Source organism: Chiloscyllium punctatum, chromosome 45 (genome assembly GCF_047496795.1).
Source record: "Chiloscyllium punctatum isolate Juve2018m chromosome 45, sChiPun1.3, whole genome shotgun sequence".
In the NCBI taxonomy this organism is placed as follows: domain Eukaryota; kingdom Metazoa; phylum Chordata; class Chondrichthyes; order Orectolobiformes; family Hemiscylliidae; genus Chiloscyllium; species Chiloscyllium punctatum.
Window position 1 is genome coordinate 44,843,932 of NC_092783.1, and position 24,313 is coordinate 44,868,244.

The 24,313-nt window shown below is 39.9% G+C and overlaps 1 protein-coding gene across 6 annotated transcripts in view; it reads right to left on the reverse strand.

The window, feature by feature from the left end:
* LOC140467331 (uncharacterized) overlaps positions 1-24,313 on the reverse strand; it is a 118,124-nt gene that overhangs the window by 28,741 nt on the left and 65,070 nt on the right. For 4 of the 6 annotated variants that reach the window (XM_072563612.1, XM_072563610.1, XM_072563609.1 and 1 more), the window contains 7 exons: positions 24,047-24,112; positions 8,938-9,081; positions 6,929-7,072; positions 5,160-5,303; positions 4,146-4,292; positions 2,364-2,510; positions 591-737 (listed from right to left, as the gene is read on the reverse strand). In XM_072563612.1, the coding sequence (XP_072419713.1) occupies positions 591-737; positions 2,364-2,510; positions 4,146-4,292; positions 5,160-5,303; positions 6,929-7,072; positions 8,938-9,081; positions 24,047-24,112 (939 nt within the window). The remainder of the gene's footprint in view (positions 1-590; positions 738-2,363; positions 2,511-4,145; positions 4,293-5,159; positions 5,304-6,928; positions 7,073-8,937; positions 9,082-24,046; positions 24,113-24,313) is intronic. The other 2 variants (XM_072563613.1, XM_072563611.1) reach the window with 2 other exon arrangements.

Sequence of the window (24,313 nt, forward strand, 5' to 3'; positions counted from 1 at the left end):
TAATCATGCTTTTCACTCCAAACATTGCAACATATGTAATAGTAAAGGCTAAGGCTACAGAACTCCCACTTACTGTACCAAATTTAAAAGAATAGCTGCCAGATTAAAGAAAGATAGAACACAGGCCTAAAGTCATTGATTCAATTTCCATTACAACCCATCAGAATGGACAATGTTCACGGTGTAGAATAGATCGATCAGCCTTAAAATTACAGTCAGGCTACGTACAGATAATGTCAGAAAACATTTCTTCACAGAAAGGAGACAAGAAATCTAGAGTTGTCTCCCCAAAAAAGTGGTTCAGACTTGGTCAATAATTGAAAATTCCTAAATTAAGATTGGGAGCTTTACATTGGAGTAAAGGTGTTCAGGGTTATGGAGCCAAGATGGATAGTTGAAGTTACTAGTTCATATTGTACTAGTTCAATATGAAATCAGGACTGAGATGGAATGGACTATTTATAGATCTTGTAATTCTAAGGATTCAAGAAAAAAAATGTTCGCAACATAATTTAGCGCATACAAAGAGAATTAGAAAATATAATGGGCACATATTGCCATGAAATTCAAATGATACAACGAACACTCACCGTGACCACGTAATAGTCTGAAGAAAAGGCTTGGCTCTGCATCATCTGTATTTGGTAGCATGGCCAGAGCTGTTGTTTTATTTATTGCTTTGATTGTAATTTTGATCATAGAAGGAATGGAAGGCTGGTGATCATCATCAAAAGGCGCTAAAACACAAAGACATATAATGGCTCTGATATGGTTGTTCTTCTAATCAGTCATTATAATCATAAAATTTTACAAACTCAGGTCAAGCTTTTGGGGAAATAACTTGAATTCATGCCAGTTTCTTCATTTTTCACGATTGGTACAATGTGAAGCTATTGTCTGAAATCCAAAACAAAATTGGATCTGGAACTCATCTGCTGGAAAGCAGCATGGTGTGTGTGGATTTGGTGGAGGCAAGGCATGAGTGTGAGACAGACATGATGATGCAAAGTGAAGGGGAGGGAGCCCTGCCCACAGTGTCTTTGTGGAAATATTTCTGTTCATCTGGACTCCACAGAAATCAAAGAAGACACAAATGTCCTTCCCTTCTGTAAAGATTTAGGTAATGTATTTCCTAAAAGGACTAAGAATAAGGTGCTGTCCACTCTGTGGAAATTAAAACATTGTGGAACAGTCAGTTATTAATTTGGCTCACTTGCAGAATTCTTGATAATTGCACTGAACTTAAGATAAATATAAAAAAAGAACATGCGAGTATTATAGACTATTTAATTCACCTAAGGTCCTGAGGTTATTAGGCAGGTACCCATGTGATCATTCTTCCTGTTCATGATCTATATGTATGTCTGTTCTAATCATTTTACTTCAGATTTTAAGCTTTCATATTTCAGATTATTTTCATTGACGTGCATCAATTCACTACAGGTACTTCTTCTATAACATAATGGCTACATTCTTGTGCAACCCCATCATATAGAAAATAGTGCATTAGAAACAGTACTTCAAGTGTTGGTGATCTAATTACATTACACGTTTTAAAAGTTTGCGTTTTAGAAACACTGTCCTCAATTCGTCAATCTGTGTTACAGCAAATTTGCGTGAACAAAACATGCATTTTTCAGAACAACCGGTCATACCGTCAGGTGTAATGGTCATTAATATTCAGTCGGAAACATTCCAACCTATTAATTATTTTTCGGTATTGGGATTTCTGGCAATGTAGTGAAACATTGCATTCAAATTAATTCTGATTTGAAATGATTAAACATATTTATGGAGCAACTAATCATTCTTTGCTCAAAGCATTGCAACATACATAATACTAAAGGCTACGGCCAGAGAACTCCCACTTACTGTACCTGATCTAAAGGAATAGCTGCCAGAATAAAGTAAAATGCAACACATGCCTGACCTCATTGATCCAATTTCCATTACAACACATCAGTATGGACAAGGTTCACTGTGTAGAACAGATGAATTAATCTTAAACTTGCAGACAGGCTTTCTTCAAAGAAAGGAGAGAAGAAATCTAGAAATGTCTTCCTAAAAAAGTGGTTCAGTCAGAGTTAGTAATTGAAAATCCCTAAATTAAGATTGAGAGCTTTTCATTGGATAAAGGTGTTAAGGGATGTGGAACCAAGATGAAGAGTTAATGTTATGATTCAGAACATCCTTGTTCTAGTTCAATGTGAAATCAGGACTGAAGGGATGAATGGACTATCCATAGATCTTATGGTTCAAAGGATTCAAAAAAGAAAAGTTCACGATGTAAGTTAAAATGAGAATTGGAACATAGAACAGGCCTATGCTGCCCATGAAATGAAAATGATGCAAAGGATACTCACTGTTACGACGTGATCGTTGGGAGGAACGGCTTAGCTTTGCATCATCTGTATTATCCAATGTGGCCAGAGCTGTTTTTCCATTTATGGCATTGAATTTAATTGTGAGGGTAGAAGAAATGGAAGGCTGGTGATCATCATCAGGAAGAGCTGAAGCACAAGGACACATAATTGCTCTGATACAGTTTTTCATTCAATGAGTCATTATAATCACAAAATTTTACAAACTCAGATCAAGCTTTTCAACAAAAAACTTAAATTCATGCCAGTTTCTTCATTTTTCACAAGTGGTACAATGTGAGGCTGTTGTCCAAAATCCTAAAAAAAATTGGATTTGGAACTCATCTGCATGAAAGCAGCATGCTGTGTGTGGGTCCTCTGGGGTCATAGCAATGGTTGGGAGACAATTATGATGATGCAAAGTGAAGGGGAGTTGAGCCTAACCCACAGTGTCTTTGTGGAAATATTCCCATTCATCTGAACTCCACACAAAAAAAAAAAATCACACAAGACACAAATGTCCTTCCTTTATGTAAACATTCAGGTAATGTCATTTCCAAAAGGTCCCAGACATTTCTATGAATAAGAATAAGGTTCTGTACACTCTGTGGAAATTAAAGCATTGTAATACAGACAACTATTACTTTTCTTCCCTTGCAGAATCTGTGATATTTGTATTGAACTTAAGATAGATATGATATAAAGAACATGTGAATGTTCCAGACTATTTAATCCACCTAAAGTCCTGAGGCCCTTATGCAGGTACCCATTGATTATTCTTCCCGTTCCCACTCTATATGTATGTCTGTTCTAATCATTTTAGATTTTAAGCTTTCATATTTCAGAATAGTTTCATTGATGCGCCTCAATTCTTCTATAATGTAACAGTTGTGTTCTTTTGCAACCCCATCTGATAGAAAAACAGTGCATTAGAAACAGCGTTTCAAGTGTTGGTGATCGAATCACATTATAGCCAGAACACGTTTTAAAAGTTTGCGTTTTAGAAACATTGTCCCCAATTCATCAATTTGTGTTACAGAATATTTGCATTGAGAAACATGAATTTTATCATGCCTTTAGGTGTACTGGTCATTAATATTCCGTAGCAAACATTCCAATCTATTAATTATTTTTATGTATTGGGATCTCTGTTAACGTAATGAAACATGGCATTCAAATTAATTCTGGATTAAAATGATTCAGCATTTTTATGGAGCAACTAATATTTACTTTCACTCCAAACATTACAACATATGTAATACTAAAGGCTAAGGCTACAGAACTCCCACTTACTGAATCTGATGTAAAGGAATAGCTGCCAGATTAAAGTAAGATGGAACACATGTCTTAACTCATTGATCCAATTTCCATTACAATGTTCACTGTGTAGAACAGATCGAGTAGCCTTCAAATTACAGTCAGGCTATGACAAGATAATGTCAGAAACCATTTCTTCACAGGAAGGAGACAAGAAATTTAGAATTGTCTTCCCAAAAATGCGGTTCCGTCTAGGTCAATAATTGAAAATTCTGAAATTAAGATTGAAATTTCATTGGATAAGGGTGTTCAGGGTTATGGAACCAAGGTGAATAATAGGAGTTATGATACAGAACAACCTTGTTCTAGTTGAGTATGAAATCAGGACTGAGATGGAGTGGACTAATCATAGATCTAGTGATTCAAAAAAGAAATGTTCACAAAGTAATTTAGCACATTCAAGGAGAATTGGAAAATAGAACAGGCATATGCTGCCCATGGAATTCAAATGATGCAATGAATACTCACAGTTATGATGTAATGGATCATCGAAACGTCTTGCCTCTGCATCATCTGTATTCCGGGTGTCTGTCTGAGGAATTATTTCATTTATTGCGTTAATTGTAGTTGAGACAGTAAAAGGAATGGCAGGCTGGTGATCATCATCAGGAGTAGCTGAAGCACAAAGACACACAATTGCTCTGATATGGTTTTTCTTTCAATCAGTCATTATAATCACAAAATTTTACAAACTCAGATAAAGCTTTTCGGGAAATAATTTGAATTCGTGCCAGTTTCTTCATTTTCACAAGTGATACAATGTGAAAATATTGTCCCAAATTCCAAACAAAATTGGATCTGGACCTCCTCTGCATGAAAGCAGCATGCTGTGTATGGGTCCTGTGGGGTCATAGCAATGGGTGCGAGATGCCATGATGATGCAACATGAAGGAGAGTGACCCGAGCTCACAGTGTCTTCGTGGAAATATTCCTGTTCATCTGGACTCCACAGAAATCAAACAAGACGCAAATATCCTTCCTTTCTGTAAACATTTGGAAAATATAGTTCCTAAAAGGCCCCAGGCATTTGTGTGAATTACAAAGTATCAGTATGGACAATGTTCACTGTGAAGAGCAGATCGATTAGCCTTAAAATTACAGTCAGATTATGTCAAAATAACGTCAGGAAGCATTTCTTCACAGAAAGGAGACAAGAAATCGAGAAATGTCTCCCCAAAACAGTGATTCAGACGAGGTCAATAATTGAAAATTCCAAAATTAAGATTGAGAGTTTTTCATTGGATAAGGGTGTTCAGGGCTATGGAACCAAGATGAATAATAGGAGTTATGATTCAGAACAACCTCATCCTAGTTCAATGTGAAATCAGGACTGAGAGATGAAATGGACTATTCATAGATCTTATAGTTCTAAAGATTCAAAAAAGGCATGTTCGCAAAGTAATTTAGCACGTACAAGGAGAATTGGAAAATGGAATAGACATAATCTGTCCCTGAAATTCAAGTGATGCAACAGATACTCACTCTTGCCAAGTGGTTGTGGGGTCAAATGGCTTGCCTCTGCATCATCTGTTTTCTGGGAGGCCTGAGTTGATGGTTCATTTATTGCATTGATTGTCATTGGGACAGTAGAAGGATTGGCAGGCTGGTGATCATCATCGGGAAGAGCTGAAGCACAAAGACACATAATTGCTCTGAGATAGTTTTTCTTCCAAACAGTCGTCATCATCACAAAATTTAGATCAAGCCTTTAGGGAAGTAACTTGAATTCATGCCAGTTTCATTATTTTCACAAGTGATACCATGTGAAGCCATTGTCCTAAATTCCAAACAAAATTGGATTTAGAACTCATGCTGTGTGTGGGTTCTGTGGGGGCAAGGCAATTGGTGCGAGACAGTCATGATGATGCAAAATGAAGCCCACAGTGTCTCTGTGGAAATATTCCTGTTCATCTGGACTCCACAGAAATCAAAGAAGACAAAAATATCCTTCCTTTCTGTGAACATTCAGATAATGTAGTTTCTAAAAGGACCCAGGTATTTGTAGGAATAAGAATAAGGTGCTGTCCACTGTTTGGAAATTAGAATGTTGTGAAACAGTCAGTTTTTAATTTGGTTCACTTGCAGAATCTCTGATAATTGCATTGAATTTAACATAGATATTAAAAAAAGAACATGTGAATGTTACAGACTATTTAATCCACCTAAGGTCCTGAGGCCCTTCTGCATGTACCCATATGATCATTCTTCCTGTTCTCATATATGCCTTTTCTAATTTAAGCTTTCATATTTCAGATTATTTTCATTGGCATGTCTCAATTCACTACAGGTACTTTTTCTACAACGTGATGGTTGTGTTCTTGTGCAACCCCATCTTATAGAAAAATAGTGCATTAGAATCAGCATGTCTAGTGTTGGTAATCTAATCACATTATAGCCAAGAAACATTTTTAAAGTTTGCATCTTAGAAACACTGTCCCCAATTCATCAATCTGTGTAACAACAAATTTGCATTAACGAAACATGCATTTTACCAGAACAACCTGTCGTACCTTCAGGTGTAATGGTCAATAATATTCTGTTGGGAACATTCCAATCTATTAATTATTTTTATGTATTGGGATCTCTGTGATTGTAGTGAAACACTGCATTCAAATTAATTCTGGATTGAAATGATTCAGCATATTTATGAAGCAACTCATAATTCTTTTCACTCCAAACATTGCAACATATCTAATTCTAAAGGCTAAGGCTATACAACTCCCACTTACTCTACATGATCTAAAGGAATAGCTGCCAGATTAAAGTAAGATGGAACAAATGCCTTAACTCATTGATCAAATTTCCTTTACAAAGTATCAGTATGGACAATGTTCACTGTGAAGAACAGATCGATTAGCCTTAAAATTACTGTCAGATTATGTCAAGATAATGTCAGGAAGCATTTCTTCAGGAAAGGAGGCAAGAAATCAAGAAATGTCTCCCCAAAACAGTGATTCAGATGAGGTCAATAATTGAAAATTCCAAAATTAAGATTGAGAGCTTTTCATTGGATAAGGGTGTTCAGGGCTATGGAACCAAGATGAATAATAGGAGTTATGATTCAGAACAACCTCGTTCTGGTTCAATGTGAAATTAGGACTGAGAGATGGAAGGTACAATTCATAGATCATATAGTTCTAAAGATCCAAAAAAGGCATGTTTGTAAAGTAATTTGGCATGTACAAGGGGAATTGGAAAATGGAATAGGCATGTGCTGTCCCTGATATTCAACTGATGCAATGGATACTCACTCTTGCCAAGTGGTTGTGGGGTCAAATGGCTTGCCTCTGCATCATCTGTTTTCTGGGAGGCCTGGGTTGATGGTTCATTTATTGCGTTGATTGTCGTTGGGACGGTAGAAGGATTGGCAGGCTGGTGATCATCATCGGGAAGAGCTGAAGCACAAAGACACATAACTGGTCTGATATGGTTTTTCTTTCAATCAGTCATTATCATCACAAAATTCAGATCAAGCCTTTAGGGAAATAACTTTAATTCATGCCAGATTCATCATTTTCACAAGTGATACAATGTGAAGCCATTGTCCTAAATTCCAAACAAAATTGGATTTAGAACTCATGCTGTGTGTGGGTTCTGTGGGGGCAGGGCAATGGGTGTGAGACAGTCATGATGATGCAAAATGAAGCCCACAGTGTCTCTGTAGAAATATTCCTGTTCATTTGGACTCCACAGAAATCAAAGAAGACAAAAATATCCTTCTTTTCTGTGAACATTCGGATAATGTAGTTTCTAAAAGGACCCAGGTATTTGTATGAATAAGAATAAGGTGCTGCCCACTGTTTGGAAATTAAAACATTGTGAAACAGTCAGTTTATAATTTGGTTCACTTGCAGAATCTCTGCTAACTGCAATGAACTTAAGATAGATATAAAAAAAATCTAAATGTTGCAGACTATTTAAAAGCAAATTACTGCAGATGCTGGAATCTGTAACCAAAAGAGAAAATGCTAGAAAATGTCAGCAGGTCTAGCAGCATCTGTAAGGAGAGAAAAGAGCTGATATTTAGAGTCTAACTGACTCTTTGTCAAAGGGTCAGTTAGACGCGAAACGTCAGCTCTTTTTCTCTCCTTACAGATACTGCCAGACCTGCTGAGATTTTCCAGCATTTTCTCTTTTGGTTACAGACTATTTAATCCACCTAAGGTCCTGAGGCCCTTATGCAGGTACCCATGTGATCACTTTCCTGTTCCTGATCTACATATATATGTCTTTCCTAATTTACATTTTAAGCTTTCATATTTCAGATTATTTTCACTTATATGTCTCAATTTACTAACAGATACTTCTTCTACAATGTGATGGTTGTGTTCTTGTGCAACCCCATCTTATAGAAAAATAGTGCATTAGAAACAGCGCGTCTAGTGTTGGTAATCTAATCATATTGCAGCCAAGAAACATTTTTAAAGTTTGCATCTTAGAAACACTGTCCCCAATTCGTCAATCTGTGTAACAACAAACTTGCGTTAATGAAACATGCAATTAATTAGAACGTGTCGTACCATCAGGTGTAATGGTCATTAATATACTGTCGGAAACATTCCAATTTATTAATTATTTTAAGTATTGGGATCTCTGTTATTGTAGTGAAACATTGCATTCAAATTAATTCTGGATTGAAATGAATCTGCATATTTATGAAACAATTCATAATTCTTTTCACTCCAAACATTGCTACATATGTAATACTAGAGGCTAAAGCTATAGAACTCCCACTTACTCTACCTGATCTAAAGTAATAACTGCCAGATTAAAGCAAGATGGAACACATGCCTTAATGCATTGATCCAAGTTCCATTACAAAAGTATCAGTATGGACAATGTTCACTGTGAAGAACAGATCAATTAGCCTTAAAATTACAGTCAGGTTATGTCAAGGTAATGTCAGGAAGTACTTCTTCACAGAAAGGGACAAGAAATCAAGAAATGTCTCCCGAAAAATGTGGTTCAGGCTAGGTCAATAATTGAAAATTCCAAAATTAAGATTGAGAGCTTTTCATTGGACAAGGGTGTTCAGGGCTATGGAACCAAGATGAATAATAGGAGTTATGATTCAGAACAACCTCATTCTAGTTCAATATGAAATCAGGACTCAGAATGAAATGGACTATTCATAGATCTTATAGTTCTAAAGATTCAAAAAAGATATGTTCGCAAAGTAATTTAGCATGTACAAGGGGAATTGGAAAACGGAATAGGTACATGCTGTCCCTGAAATTCAATTGACGCAACGAATACTCACTCTTGCCAAGTGGTTGTGGGGTCAAATGGCTTGCCTCTGCATCATCTGTTTTCTGGGAGGCCTGAGCTGTTGGTTCATTTATTGCGTTGATTGTCGTTGGGACGGTAGAAGGATTGGCAGGCTGGTGATCATCATCGGGAAGAGCTGAAGCACAAAGACATATCATTGGTCTGATATGGTGTTTCTTTCAAACAGTCATTATAGTCACAAATTTTAAACTCAGATCAAGCTTTTAGGAAAATAACTTGAATTCATGCCAGTTTCTTCATTTTCATAGGTACTTGTGTGAATAAGAATTCAGTGCTGTCCAATCTGTGGAAATTAAAACATTATGAAACAGTTAGTTATTAATTTGGCTCACTTGCAGAATCTATGATAATTCAAAATGAGAAATTTCCCAAAGTAAGTTAGCAAGTATGAGGAGAATTGGAAAACAGAACAGGTATGTGCTGTTCATAAAATTCAACTGACATAAGGAATCCTCACAGCTGAGTAGCAATGTTGTGAGTGAATGGTTTGCCTCTGCTCCATCTGGGAATCAGTCTAAGCCAGTGTTTCATCTATTGTGTTGCTGGTAGTTGTGATGGTCAAGGGAATGTGTTGTCACACAGGGTAAACCACTCTGCTAATTTAAACTATCAATGCAGACAACATTCGCCCCGTGCTGTTATCTGTTAAAATTCCGGAGGCAAAGAACGATCACTATTTAACATAAAGATTAAAATCTTTACTCTTTAATTCCAACAAAGAATAATATAACCAACAAGTATTTGCAACACATTTCTCTTTAACCTATAATTTACCTCCGACTCTACAATATGAGACCAATAAAAAAAACCCGATTAAGATTTACAAAAGAGAAGCATGATTCAAAACCAGTCAGCTTTGCCGATTCTCCTTTGTAGATTTTCTCCAACTCAGCTTAGATGTTCTGCTTCACAAACTCCCCACAGACAGACAGGTACCTGACAAGTATCAGAGAGCTCTTCAACTAGCAGTCCGCTTCTACATTTGTTGGTCTTTGGCAGTTGTCCCCTAAGTGTTCAAAATGTCCAGTTTTATACTCAAAAACATTGGATTGCTTCATTGGTTTTAATACTATCAAAATACTAAATGCAAATTTGATTGAATTTTGGTATCTTGGGACATTAAACTGATTGGCTGAAGTTAAATTTAATTTTGTTTCATGGCAACCTATCTGATGTTAACTGTTTCGACCAAGTGTTACATTGTTACCTTGTTCCAGATTCTCTGTGATATGTCCTTGCTAGCTTTTCAACTCTCTTAAAAGGTACAGTGCCTCTACACCTTCATAACAAACAGAAGTCTCAACATCATCATCAGGAAGAATTGAAGTGAAAGACACACAATTGCTCTGACAGCTTTACATTCAGTAAAATCATTATAATCACATGATTTTACAAACCATTTACAAATCAGTTCGTTCCCAAGTGGAATTTGGTAAGAGGGAAGTTTATGGAAAATCATTTTGTAATCTTGAATGCAGCTGATATTTCTTTTATCATTTGAATGGATGCTATTCCAGGAATTGTGAATCTGAATCATAATAAAATACAGTGTACTGAACAACTCATGAAAAAGAACCATCTACTTTGAAAGTAAAACAAAAATGAAGATCATGCTTTCAGGTTAGTCTGTTGACCAGTCAAGCAAGCACACAAAAAGGTAAAATAATCACAAATCATTCTATCACTAAGCACAAAGGCAGAGATTCATTGTCTTGAAAGTCAAATCATCCCTACTGCTGTTAATACACTGAGGGACTGGACTGGCAACCTTCCCACTGCTTCAACATTTTAATATTGCACAGGTTGTTCTGCTACTGGTGGATGGAGCGGTTTTGTCAGGTGTGTTCAGGAGGGTTTCCTTACTCAGTATGTAGACAGGCTGATGAGGGGGGAAGCCATCTTGGATTTGATGCTCGACAATGATTTGGTGCTCAACAATGATTTGGTACTCAACAGGTGTCAGATCTCACGGTGGGAGAACCCTTTGGTGACAGTGACCACAACTGCCTCACATTTACCATAGCCATGGAGAGGGAAGGAGCAGTTACCATGGGAAGATGTTTAATTGAGGGAAAGGAAATTATGACATTTGATGAGATTAAATTCCCTACAGTGTGGAAACAGGCCCTTTGGCCCAACAAGTCCACACCGACACGCCTACATTTTCACCGGACGAATGCACCTAACACTATGGGCAATTTAGCATGGCCAATTTGCAACCTGTACATCTTTGGACTGTGGGAGGAAACTGGAGCACCCGGAGGAAATCCACACAGACACGGGGAGAATGTGCAAACTCCACACAGACAGTTGCCCAAGGCTGGAATTGAACCTGGGTCCCTGTCGCTGTGAGGCAGCAGTGCTAACCACTGAGCCACCGTGCCGCCCCTTTGTCAGAGAGAAGTTGGAAAGTAGAGATTGGGAACAATTGTTCCACAGAAAGGGCACAACAAACATATGGAAACTGTTTAAGGGGCAGTTGTTGCGAGTGATGCATAAATTTGTTTCTCTAAGACAGGCAAGAAGGGTTAAGATTAGAGAGCGTTGGATGACAAGAACAGAAGAGTTTCTCGTCAAAAGGAAGAAGGCAGCTTACGTAAGGTGGAGGAAGCAAGGATCTAGCACAGCTTTAGAGGATTACAGGCTTAATAGAAAGGTGCTCAAAAATGGAGTGAGGAGAGCCAGGAGGGGGCATGAGAAAGACTTGGTGGGAAGCATTAGAAAGAACCCAAAGGCATTTTACTCATATGTGAGGAATAAGAGAATGATCAGGGAGAAGGAAGGGCTGGTCGGGGATAAATTGGAGAACTTGTGCATGGAGTCTGAGCAGACAGGGGAAGTGCAAAATTTTTTTTTTACTTCAGTTTTCACTAAGTAAAGGGACCTTGTTGTGAATTAGAACTTTGAGGAGCCAGGAAACAGGCTTGAACAGATCGAGATTGAGGAAGTTGACGTGTTGGAAACTTTGGCAAACAATAAGATTGATAATCCCCACGGCCAGACCAGATTTATCCTAGTTTGCTGTAGGAAGTAAGAAAGGAGGTTGCTAAAGAGCTGGTGACGATCTTTGCTTCCTCATTCTCCATGGGATTCGTGGAGGAGGATTGGAGGGAGGCGAATGTTATGCCTCTTTTCAAGAAGGGTAATAGGGAAATTGCTGGCAATTACACACCGGTCAGTCTTAGGTCTGTATTCAGCAAGGTTTTGGAAAGAATTCTCAGGGATAGGATTGATGACTATTTGGAAAAGCATGGCGTGATTAAAAGTAGTCAGTATGGCTTTGTGAGGGGCAAGTCATGCCTCACAAATTGTATTGAGTTCTTTGAGGAGGTGACGAGACAGGTTGATGAATGTTGACCAGTGGATGCGGTGCAAATGGACTTCAGCAAGGCAATTGATAAGGTTCCCCTTGGCCAGCTCACTCAAAGTCAGGAGGTATGGGATACAGGGAGATTTGGTTCTCTGGATTCAGATTGGTTGGCTGACAGAAGGTAGAGAGGTCAGTGGTGAGTGGTGTCCCACTCTGTTCTCGAGCCTCTGCTCTTTGTAGTTCTTATGAATGACTTGGATGAGGAGGTTGAGGGCTGGGTTTGTAAATTTGCTGATGACACGATGGTTGGAGGTACCATTGATAGCATCGAGGCCTGTTGCAGGCTGCAGCGCAAAATTGACAGGATGCAGAGCTGAGCTGAGAAATGGCAGATGGAGTTCAACCTGGATAAATGCAAAGTGATGCAATTTGAAAGGTCCAATTTGAATGCTGAATATAGGATTAAAGACAAGATTCTTGGCAGTTTGGAGGAATAGTGCTATCTTGGTGTTCAAATGCATAGATCCCTCAATGTTGCCAACAAGTGGATAGGGTTGTTCAGAAAGCATATGGTCTCTTGGCTTTTATTAACTGGGGAGTCGAGTTTAAGATCCGTGAGGTTTTGCTGCATCTCTACAAAACCTTGGTGAGACCACACTTGGAACACTGTGTCTAGTTCTGGTCACCCTATTACAGGAAAGATGCGGAGGCTTTGGAGAGTGTGCAAAGAAGGTTTACCAGGATGCTGCCTGGACTACAGGGCTTGTCTTCCGAAGAGAGGTGGACTAAGCTCAGACTTTTCTCTCCGGAGAGGAGGTGGAAGAGAGTTGACCTGATCGAGGTGCACAAGGTAATGAGGGGCATAGATAGAGTCGATAACCAGACACTTTTCCCCAGGGCAGGATTGACTGCCATGAGGGGTCATAGTTTTAAGGTCTTATGAGGAAAGTATAGAGGAGACATCAGAGGTAAGTTCTTTATGCAGAGAGTTGTGAATGCATGGAATGCGATACCAGTGGTGGTGGTGGAAGCAGAGTCATTAGGGACATTTAAGTGACTGCTGGACATGCACATGGACAGCAGTTAATTGAGGGGTGCTTGGTTAGCTTATTTGATTTTAGTTTGGGGCTAATCCTCGGCAAAACATGGTGGGCCAAAGGGCCTGTTCTGTGCTGTACTTTTCTATGTTCTGTGTTCTAAGTTCGATGTTCTATGAAATTTGCCGATCTCCTCTGCTGATGGCTTTGTTCAAATCTGGATCCTTTGTACCATGGGTAACATATGTACATCTGTAATTTCATATTCCAGGTATGGATATGATGTTGGCTTAGTGGCAGGAAACAAAATGTTTATGGGTGCTTTTGAATTGGAAGCCTTTTCCAGTGGGATTCTTCAGCACCCAGTACTCAAGGTCTCTGTTTTTTGTAGAGTATATTAATGATTTGTTTATAAATATAAGGGGTGTGGTTAAATTGCTTGCAGGTGACACAACAAAATTGGTCACATAGTTGATAAGTAAGACAGATAGCATTTGACTGCAGGAAAACATCAACAGACTGATCTGACGAGGATAAAATTGGCAAATGGAATTCAACCCAGCGAAATGTGCAGTGATACACAGGAGGAGGTCAAACAGGCAAAAGGAACAGACATTAACTGGGAGAACACTGACAGGGACCTTGGAGAGAATGCCCACAACTCCCTGAAGGTATTAGGACAGATTGAAAAGATCATTAAGAATGTAGATTGAATCCTTTCCTATTTTAGCCATGGTATTTAGAACTGTGATGTTATGCTGGAACTCTATACATCGTTAGTTCGGGCTAATCTTGTGCACAATGTGCATTTTTGGTCATCACTAAAAGGATGGAATTGTACCAGAATTGTACCGGAGAGAAAAGTCTGAGCTTAGTCCACCTCTCTTTGGAAGACAAGCCCAGGCAGCATCCTGGTAAACCTTCTTTGCACACTCTCCAAAGCCTCCGCATCTTTCCTGTAATAGGGTGACCAGAGGAGATTTAGGAAGATGATGCCGGGAAAAGTAAAGCAGTCAGGAAAGATTGGATAGGCTGGACTTGTCCTGGCAACAGAAAAGGCAGAGGTGAGATTCAATTCGGATGTAGGAAATTGTGAAGGGCCTTGATCAAATGGATGGAAAGTGTCTGTTTACCTCAGCAGACAGGTCTGCAATTTGAGGAGCACGGATTTAAAGTGATCGGCAGAAAGGTTAAAAGGGAGATGAGAATACATATTTTTCACCCTAGATGTCTGGAACTGGCTGCCCAGAAGGATAGAACAGACAGACAACCGCAATTCACTTAAAAGGTGCCTGGATAACCAGTGCTATAACCTGCAAGACTGTAGACCAAATGCTGGAGAATGGGATTAGGCTGGCTGGTTCATCTTTGTCTGGCGTAGACATTATGAGACAAATACTCTGTTTCTCTATCATAAAAATTCTACATTTTTTTCCATGAATCACTGGAAGACGAATACACTGTCACTGTGTATGATAACTATGATAATTAAAGATAAGAAATTTAAATAAATATTCCATCAGCTACACTAATGTAATATATTCTTCTGAATTGACAATTGAGGTGGATATTATGGAAATGATGGGGAAACTAGCCAATGAATAGGCCTTCCCTGGGATCAGGATTTTTGGCGGGTTTGTAATACGCCACACACCAAGTATTGCTCATGTTAGACGTCACACGGCACCAGGTTATAGTCCAACAGGTTTAGTTGAAATCACAGGCTTTTGGGGCACTGCTCCTTCATCAGGTGAAGTGGAGACAAGTGCACAGGCACAGACTATGTAGTTAGGGATATAATGGCAAGATAATTCCAGGTAATTAATAGTGTCAACAGATATGTACAGATAGCGTACTGTTACTTGGTAAGAGCACGATTGAGCCAATGGGTGGTTCCTTGGATCCAGAAACACACCGAGGTGAGAAGACAGTGAATACGGAACGTAACAACTTATTCAAAACTGCATAAAACCCACTCTGATGGCATAAAACCACTGGAGAATCTCAGAGAATTGATGAAGATGAAGAGCTGTTTGTCAGCAACCTATATGTGAAACTAATTCCATGTCTTCAATGAATGTTTTCAAAGGGCTGCCGGATAAGATGTAGAACAGCCAATGATATTACCTTAGTGGATTCTGGAAGTAGGATGTAAGAAGGGAATGCAGTGTTGTTGATTCTCTGAGGCTATAATCAGAACAATGTGAATATGACCAGGTGAGTGCAGCCCCATGGAAATGGACAATACAGGAACATTATTGGAGGAGAATTGTGTCATGGATCACGTCAATGGTGACAGGAAGGTCAAGGGGGATGAGGAATTATATTCAACATGATCAAAGTCACAGGAAATGTTATTTATAACATTGCTTAAAATTGTTCATTGGTGCTTTCACAGGACTGAAAGTCTAATTAAAGAGATTAAATCATGGAGTTCTATGAAATCTGTAAATATAATAGAGAGATGATGCGTTCAAGAAAAAGGACTGGATGGAGATAGGATGGCAGAAAGGTCAAATGTTGGAGTGCAGAGGAGAAGATTTATGAAAATGAATGTTCTACATAAAGCTTAGAGTACTTCAGAGTCGAAATATCTGCATTAGGCAGTGCACAACTTTAACATTAACGCCAGTTGGAATTGGTGCTATTTAGGAAATTAAGAGCTTTGGCATTCTCTGCCTTAGGAGGCTGAGGTGGATAGATTCTTATTAGGCAACAGAATCCAAAGTTATGGAGTTATACATGAAAATAAGGAATGTGAAATACCAACAGATCAGCCACGATCTTATTGAATAGAATACAAAGCTTGAGGGATCAAATGGATCTATGTCTATTCCAATTTCGTATGGTCTTGCACATGTTGAAATGACATTGTCCTCAGTGACTGATCCACTTGCAAAAGTAGCCAGTGGATGTTCTTGAAATTTACTGTGAAAACCATAGGTTCATTGTTCTTTAAATGAATTCAGGGTCTTTAAATTCATTGAGTGCATAACATAATAAAAGAAATGTTACTTTGGTTAAACGAGAAGGAACTTAGAGATATTAAAAACCACTCTGTTTTGGAGAGCTGCAAAGAATGTACGCTGTTTGCAGTGCAATTCCATGGCATTGATGAGCCTAATCCAATGAAAATAGAAATGAAATCTCGAACCCAATAATCATGTCAGCATTCATAGATCAGATACAGCTTCAAACCTTTTCACACTAACTAGCTTTATCATGTCCAAAAGATGTGTTTCTATTTCAAATGAAATTTATCTTGTTCAGGTTAAGTCAAATGAGTTACCTGTAATATTAATCCAATAATAATCATCAATGATAGTAGAACAGGTTAATAAAACTGAAGGTTTTCAAACTTTGAAACATTTTATATAATTTTTAAAACATATTTCAGGAAGTTTAGGTTATCTTTTGTCTCCACCATAATTTCCATCCTTCAGCCAATTGTTCCATTTGTTCCCTGGCATCTGTTTGAGGTTAAAACTGTTTGCAAACTTGATGTCACACTTGATCCTGAGGTGAGCCTCCAAATATCACTCAGACTTTCTAATTCTATCCTCATTACTTCACCCAATTCTGCCTTTGCCTTGGCTAATCTTCTGTTTAAATGCTTGCTTATCCCTTTGTTATCTTTAGACTTGACTATTCCAGGAAAAGGTAAAGCCACTATATTCCCAGCAGACCATCCGGCTGCTGTCCCATAGAGAGTCAACTAGTGTTGAGTCTAACCTGAGGGTCATCACACTTCAGATGAAGGGTGAGGTTGAAGGAGCAGGACCGTCTTGATAAACCCAGTTGGTGCAGGAACGGACTTGATGATTCTAACCATTCCTTGACTGGTTGTAGCAATGAGATAACTCTCCCTATTTTAGCACAAACCGCACAATGTTAATTATGGAAAACTTTGCAGGGTTGTTAAGGTTGCATGTGCTATTGTCATTTCCAGTGCCTTGGTCAATGCAGAGCATTCTTCAGGTTTCATTCCTTTTATCCAAATTTTGTAGTGATTTGATGCAAGTTGGACCTATTCTTGGTCCAATGTATGGGTCATTCATGCAAACACCTACATTATTGGGGATCTGGAGTCACATGCAGGCCAGACCAGGTGAAGATGCCATATTTTCCTTCCTTGACGTGCAATAGTGAACCAGATGGGTTTTTACAGCATTAGTCTTCCTTTTAATTTCAGATTCATTAACTGAATTCAGATTTCACCATTTGCCTGGTGGGATTCAAATCAAGTTTCTCTTTTTAACCTATTTAATTAACCAGATGAGAGATGTTATTGCACACCTCTGCAGCAGGTGAGACTTCAACCTGAGGCTGCTTTTCCAAGGGTAGGGACACTGGAATTACATTGTGCCACAAGAGAGCTCCTAAGGCTCCCAGAGTATTAGCCTGGGTCTCCAGATGCTAGTAATAAAAATACTATGGCACTGCCTCTCACGTTATTATGAGATGTGCTATCAATTATTAAGCTGTAAATTAATCTGCATTTGGACTTGTGAAAGGCAGTTTTAAACAAAAGAAGAAGAACAGTGACTGAAATTTAAGATGGCTGAAACAAATTGTGGAGCTGTATTCCAGATCATGGAAAAGTAAAGAGGCTCCAATAGAGTCAACCACACCTCTCCCATCTCATCAAGGTGAAGGATGTATCAATGAGCAGTCAATGGCAGGAACACTAAGAACTTAACCAACCCAGAGAGCAGTTATAGAGTCACAGAGTCAGAGAGATGTACAGCATGGAAACAGACCCTTCAGTCCAATCTGTCCATGCTGACCAGATATCCCAACCCGATTTATTGCCACCTACCAGTACCTGGCCCATATCTCTCCAAAACCTTTCTATTCAGATACCCATCCAAATGTCTCTTAAATGTTGCAATTGTACCAGCCTCCACCACTTCCTCTGGCAGCTCATTTCACACACGTACCACCCTCTGCATGAAAGATTTGCCCCTTAGGTAACTTTTATATCTTTCCCCTCTCACACTTAACCTATGCCCTCTAGTTTTGGACACTCCCACCCCAGGGAAGAGACTTGTCTATTTCTCCTATCCATGCCCCTTGTGATTTTATAAACACCTATAAGGTCACCTCTCAGCCTCTGACACTCCAGTGCCAACCTATTCAACCTCTCCCTATAACTCAAACCCTCCAACCCTGGCAAGGACTGATTACTGATAGTTAACATGGCGTTATGCTTGGGAAATCATGTCTCACAAAACTTGATTGTTACTTCTTCAAAGAACTCAAAGAGGATTGATGAGGTCAGAGAGATAGATGTGATCTATATGGACTTCCCTTTGGCGTTCGACAAGGTTCCCAATGGGAGACTGATTAGCAAGGTTAGATCTCACAGAATACATGGAGAACTAGCCATTTGGAAACAGAACTGGGTCAAAGGTAGAAGACAGAGGGTGGTGGTGGAGGATTGTTTTTCAGACTGGTGGCCTGTGACCAGTGGAACGGTCACAGGATCGGTGCTGGCCGCTCAACTTTTTGTCATTTTCATACATAATTTGGATGCGAGCAAAAGAGGCCCAGTTAGTAAGCTTGCAGATGACACCAAAATTGGAGGTATAGTGGACAGCAAAGAAGGTTACCTCAGACTACAACGGGATCTTGATCAGATGGGCCAAATGAATGGAGAAGTGGCAGATGGAGTTTAATTCAGATAAATGAGAGGTGCTGCATTTTGGGAAAGCAAATCTTAGCAGGACTCATACACTGGATGGTAAGGTCCTAAAGAGTGTTGCTAAATAAAGAGACCTTGGAGTGCAGGTTCACAGCTCCTTGAAAGTGGAGTCACAGGCAGATAGGATAGTGAAGAAGGCATTTGGTATGCTTTCTTTTATTGGTCAGAGTATTGAGTACAGGAGTTGGGAGGTCATGTGGCGGCTGTACAAGACATTGGTTAGGCCACTGTTGGAATATTGCATGCAATTCTGGTCTCTTTCCTATCGGAAAGATGTTGTGAAACTTGAAACGGTTCAGAAAAGATTTACAAGGATGTTACCAGGGTTGGAGGATTTGAGCTACAGGGAGAGGCTGAACAGGCTGGGGCTGTTTTCCCTGGAGCGTCGGAGGCTGAGGGGTGACATTATAGAGGTTTATAAAATTATAAGGTGCATGGATAGGATAAGTAGACAAGTCTTTTCCCTGGAGTGGGGGAGTCCATAACTAGAGGGCATAGGTTAAGTGTGTGAGGGGAAAGACAGGAAAGTGATCTCTGGGGCAACTTTTTCACACAGAGGAACTGGTGAGGGCTGGAATGAGATGCCAGAGGAATTGGTGAGGGCTGGTACAATTGCAACATTTAAGGGGAATTTGGATGGGTTTATGAATAGGAAGGGTTTGGAGGGACATGGACCCTGTGCTGGCCGGTGGAACTAGATTGGCTTGGGATATCTGGTTGGCATGGACGGGTGGACTGAAGGGTCTGTTTCCATGCTGTACATCTCTATGACTCTATGACATCCTTGTAAATATTTTCTGAACCCTTTCAAGTTTCACAACATCCTTTGATATGAAGGAGGCCAGAATTGCATGCAAATTCCAAAAGTGGCCTAACCAATGTCCTGTACAGCCACACCATGACCTCCTAACTCCTGGACTCAATCCTTTGACCAATAAAAGAAAGCATACCAAACACCTTCTTCACTATCCTATCTACCAGTGATTCCAATTTCAGACAGCTATGAAGCTGCACTCCAAGGTCTCTTTGTTCAGCAACACTTCCTAGGAAATTACCATTATGTTTATAAGTCCTGCTAAGATTTGCTTTCCCAAAATTCAACACCTCGCATTTACCTAAATTAAACTCCATCTGTCACTTCTCAGCCCATCTGATCAAGATCCCGTTGTAATCTGAGGTAACCTTCTTCGCTGTCCACTACACCTCCAATTTTGGTGTGCTCTGCAAACATACTAATTATACCTCTCGTGCTCACATCCAAATCATTTATATAAATGATAAAATGTAGTGGACCCAGCACTGATCCTTGTGGCACTCCACTGGTCACAAGCCCATAGTATGAAAAACAACCCTCCACCAGCACCATTTGTCTTCTACCTTTGAGCCAGTTCTGTATCCAAATGGCTAGTTCTCCCTGTATTCAATGAGATCTAACCGTGCTAACCAGTCTGTCATGGGAACCTTGTCGAATGCCTTACTGAAGTCCATATAGATCACATCTACAGTTCTGCCCTCATCAATCTTCTTTGTTACTTCTTCAAAAAACTCAATCAAGTTTGTGAGACATGGTTTTCCACACACACAGCCATGTTGACTATCCCTAATCAGTCACTATCTTTCCAAATACATGTACATCCTGTCCCTCAGGATTCCCTCCAACAACTTGCCCACGATAGACATCAAAGTTCACTGGTCTATAGTTGCCTGGCTTGTCCTTACCAACTTTCTTCAACAGTCGCATCACGTTAGCCAACCTCCAGTCTTATGGCCCCTCACCTGTGACTATCATTTTAGATTTTAAGTTTTCATATTTCAGATTATTTTCATTGGCGTCTCTCAAATCACTACAGGTACTTCTTCTATAATGTGATGGTTGTGTTCTTGTGCAACCTCATCTTACAGAAAAGTAATGCATTAGAAACTTAACAGCCAAAACACATTTTAAAGTTTGCATTTTGGAAAAACTGTCCCCAATTTGTTAATCTGTGCTACAGGAAAATTGCATTAACAAAACATGCATTTTATAAAAACAACCATTCGTAACTTCAAATACCACTTGTGATTCTATAAATAACAAATACACATACATTATATATATTAAACTGAAGTTTTACATATAACTAGTTAATGATCCTGATACTTTGTTGCCTCTTCAAAACACGAAGGATGATAATCACATGTCTCTACTCACTCTGCTACCTTCCAAAGTCAAGTGTTGCAGATCTAAATATGCCAAGTATTTCATTAAAATAAATACCTCGGAAATTGTTGCATGCTAATTATTTGAGACAGATTTTCCTGGGCTGTGATTATTCTCATGAAGATAAGGCAAAAAAAAGCAAGGAAATTACTTGCTCATAATCAATCATATTATATATCCAATTAATGGTAGATTTATGCAAATAATATGCTGTAATTTGAATCTTTCAATAACATATTTAGATAAAAAGAAATCAGTTTAATACTCTGAGGAACAAAGGCAGTGGATCCTAGGTAGCTGCTTCTTAGATACTTGGCCCAATCTCATCATAGGAGAAAGTGAGAACTGCAGACGCTGGAGATCAGAATTGAAGAATATGGTGCCGGAAAAGCACAGCCAGACTGGCAGCATCCAAGCAGCAGGAGATTCCACGTTTCGAGCAAAACCCCTTCATCAGGAAAGAGGGATGGACCAAGGGGGCTGCGAGATAAATGGAACGGTGGTGGGGCTGGGGCAAGTTAGCTGGGCATGCAATAGGGGGTGAAGGGAGTGAAGATGAGGGTCAGAGAGGCAGATGAAGTGGATAGGTTGGAAGGAAGATGGGCAGGTAGGACAGTTCAAGAGGGTGGTGCCAAGTTAGAAGGTTGGACCTGGAACAAGGTGGAGGCAGAGGAAAAGAGGAAACCACATTGACACCATATGGTTGGAGGGTCCTTTGGTGGAAGATGAGGTGTTCTTTCTTGAGGCAATGTGTAGCTAGAGTTTGGCAGGTGGAGAGTGCCCAGGACTTGAATGTCCTTGGGGTAGTGGGAGGGGGAGTTAAAATGTTTGGCCACCAGGCGGTAGGGGTTTTTAGTGTGGGTGGCCAAGAGATGTTCTCTAATACATTCAGCAAATTGGCGTCCTGTCTCCCAAATGTAGAGGAGACCACATCAAGAGCAATGGACACAATCAATGGATGTGTGTGTAAGTACTGGTAAATTTCTGTCAGATGTGGAAGGATCCTTTGGGGGCTTGGATGGAGGTGAGGGGGGAGGTGTGGGCACAGGATTTGCACTTCTTGTGGTGGCAAAGGAAGGTGCCGGGAGTGGAGGGTGGGTTGGTGTGGGAGGCAAGGACCTAACAAGGAAGTCAGAGGGAATGGTTTCTGGAATGCAGATAGGGGTGCAGAGGGAAATATATGGAGAGGTTGGTGCGGTCTGTTTATAGTGGTGGAAGTGGAAAAGGGTGATGCGTTATATCTGGAGGTTTGTGGAGTGGAAGGTAAGGACTAGGGCGTGGTGTTGGGGTGTGAGGGCCTCTGTACTTCTGGGATTGGAGAGGTGGGCTTCAAGGACAGAGGTGCGGGAAGTGCTGGAAGGCATCGTCAACCATGTGGGAGGGGAAAATTACAGTCTTTGAAGAAGGAGGCCACCTGGGATGTTCTATTGTGGAATTGGTCCTCCTGGGAGCAGATGCGGTGGAGGCAGAGAAACTGGGAAGAAGGGATAGTGTTTTTACAGGAGGCAGGGTGGGAGGAGGTGTAGTTCAGGTTGCTGTGGGGGTTGATAGGTTTGTAGTAGATGCCTCTGTTGAGTTGGTCATTGAAAATAGAGTTGGAGATGTCCAGGAAGGGGAGGGAGTTGGCCAAGATGGTCCAGGTGAACTAGAGGTCGGATTGGAAGGGGTTCGTGAAGTTGATGAACTGTTCAACCTCTTTCTGGAAACACGAGGTGGTGCTGATACAGTCCTTGATGTAGCAGAGGAAAAGGGAAGGAATGGTGCTGGTGTAGCTGCGGAAGATGGACATTTCCACAGATCTGTCAGGCATAGCTGGGGCCCATGTGGGTGCTGATGGCTATCCCTTTGGTCTGGAAGAAGTGGGAGGATTCAAAGAGAAATTGTTGAAGGTGAGGACCAATTCAGCCAATCAAATGACTGTGTGACTGGAAGGTTGCTGGTTGGGCCGGAGGGCTTCGAGGTCTTCATTATGGCGGATGGATGTGTACAGGGACTGGATGGCCCTGGTGAAGAATAGGCATTGGGGGCCGGGGAAACAAAAGTCATGGAGGAGGTGGAGGGTGTGGGTGGTGTCCAAATCTCCTCTTAGTGTTCACTGACAGTGAAAGCAACAGCAGTAAACATTAATCAACATAAGAGATACAATATTTTCTCCCAAGATGACAACAAAATGGTAGTTGATTTTTTTGCACATAAAGGATCTCTAATGCGACATTCCCTTACAGACAGATACATCTTTATCAGGCAACATAACTTTACTAGGCTATGATTACCATAAATTTTATTCCAGGTCAATTCAGGAAGAGACTCAGCTCTGAAGTTTGAGGGAATTATTCATGGACCATTGAACGATTAATCAATCAAACCATCTTTCCTTCATACTCTCCTGAAATGACTGAAAAAGTGACGAAGCTCACTTTTAGATGGTTGAATTGTCATTTTTATTTAATTTTTAATATGACCAAGAAATGGTCAAAACATATTGACAATTTTATCAGTAACAGAGATCTGTAACTGCTGCCCAGAGAGTGGCATTAAATGGCACAAAGTAGTGAATTGGACATGCAGCCCTCTACCTATATTGAAAAGACTATCCTTCCTACCATTCAAGCGAGGCAGAAGAAATGTTGCCACATTTTGCAATATAGTTAGAGGGCTGCATGTCCAATTCACTACTTTGCTATTTAACGTCACTCTCTGGGCAGCAGTTACAGCTCTCTGTTACTTAAAGCCATTAATGGCTCATCAAAAATACCCAGATCTGGTGGTGATGGGGTAGGGATGAGAAAGAGACTTTTATTAAATTAAAAAATATATATTTCACAGTACCAGTGGTTGCAGGGGGTTTCTCCTTGGCCTTTCCAATTTCAGGAGTCTTCTGCATTAGTACTTCCACTGGTAGAAACAAAATTACCAGAAGATGAAGGGCTTTTGCCCGAAACGTCGATTTCGCTGCTCGTTGGATACTGCCTGAACTGCTGTGCTCTTCCAGCACCACTAATCCAGTATTTACAAGAATCACAAACAGGCATGACATACACATTCAGATTGTGTAAATATTAACCTTTAAATATTAAGCATACCACTGCATAATAG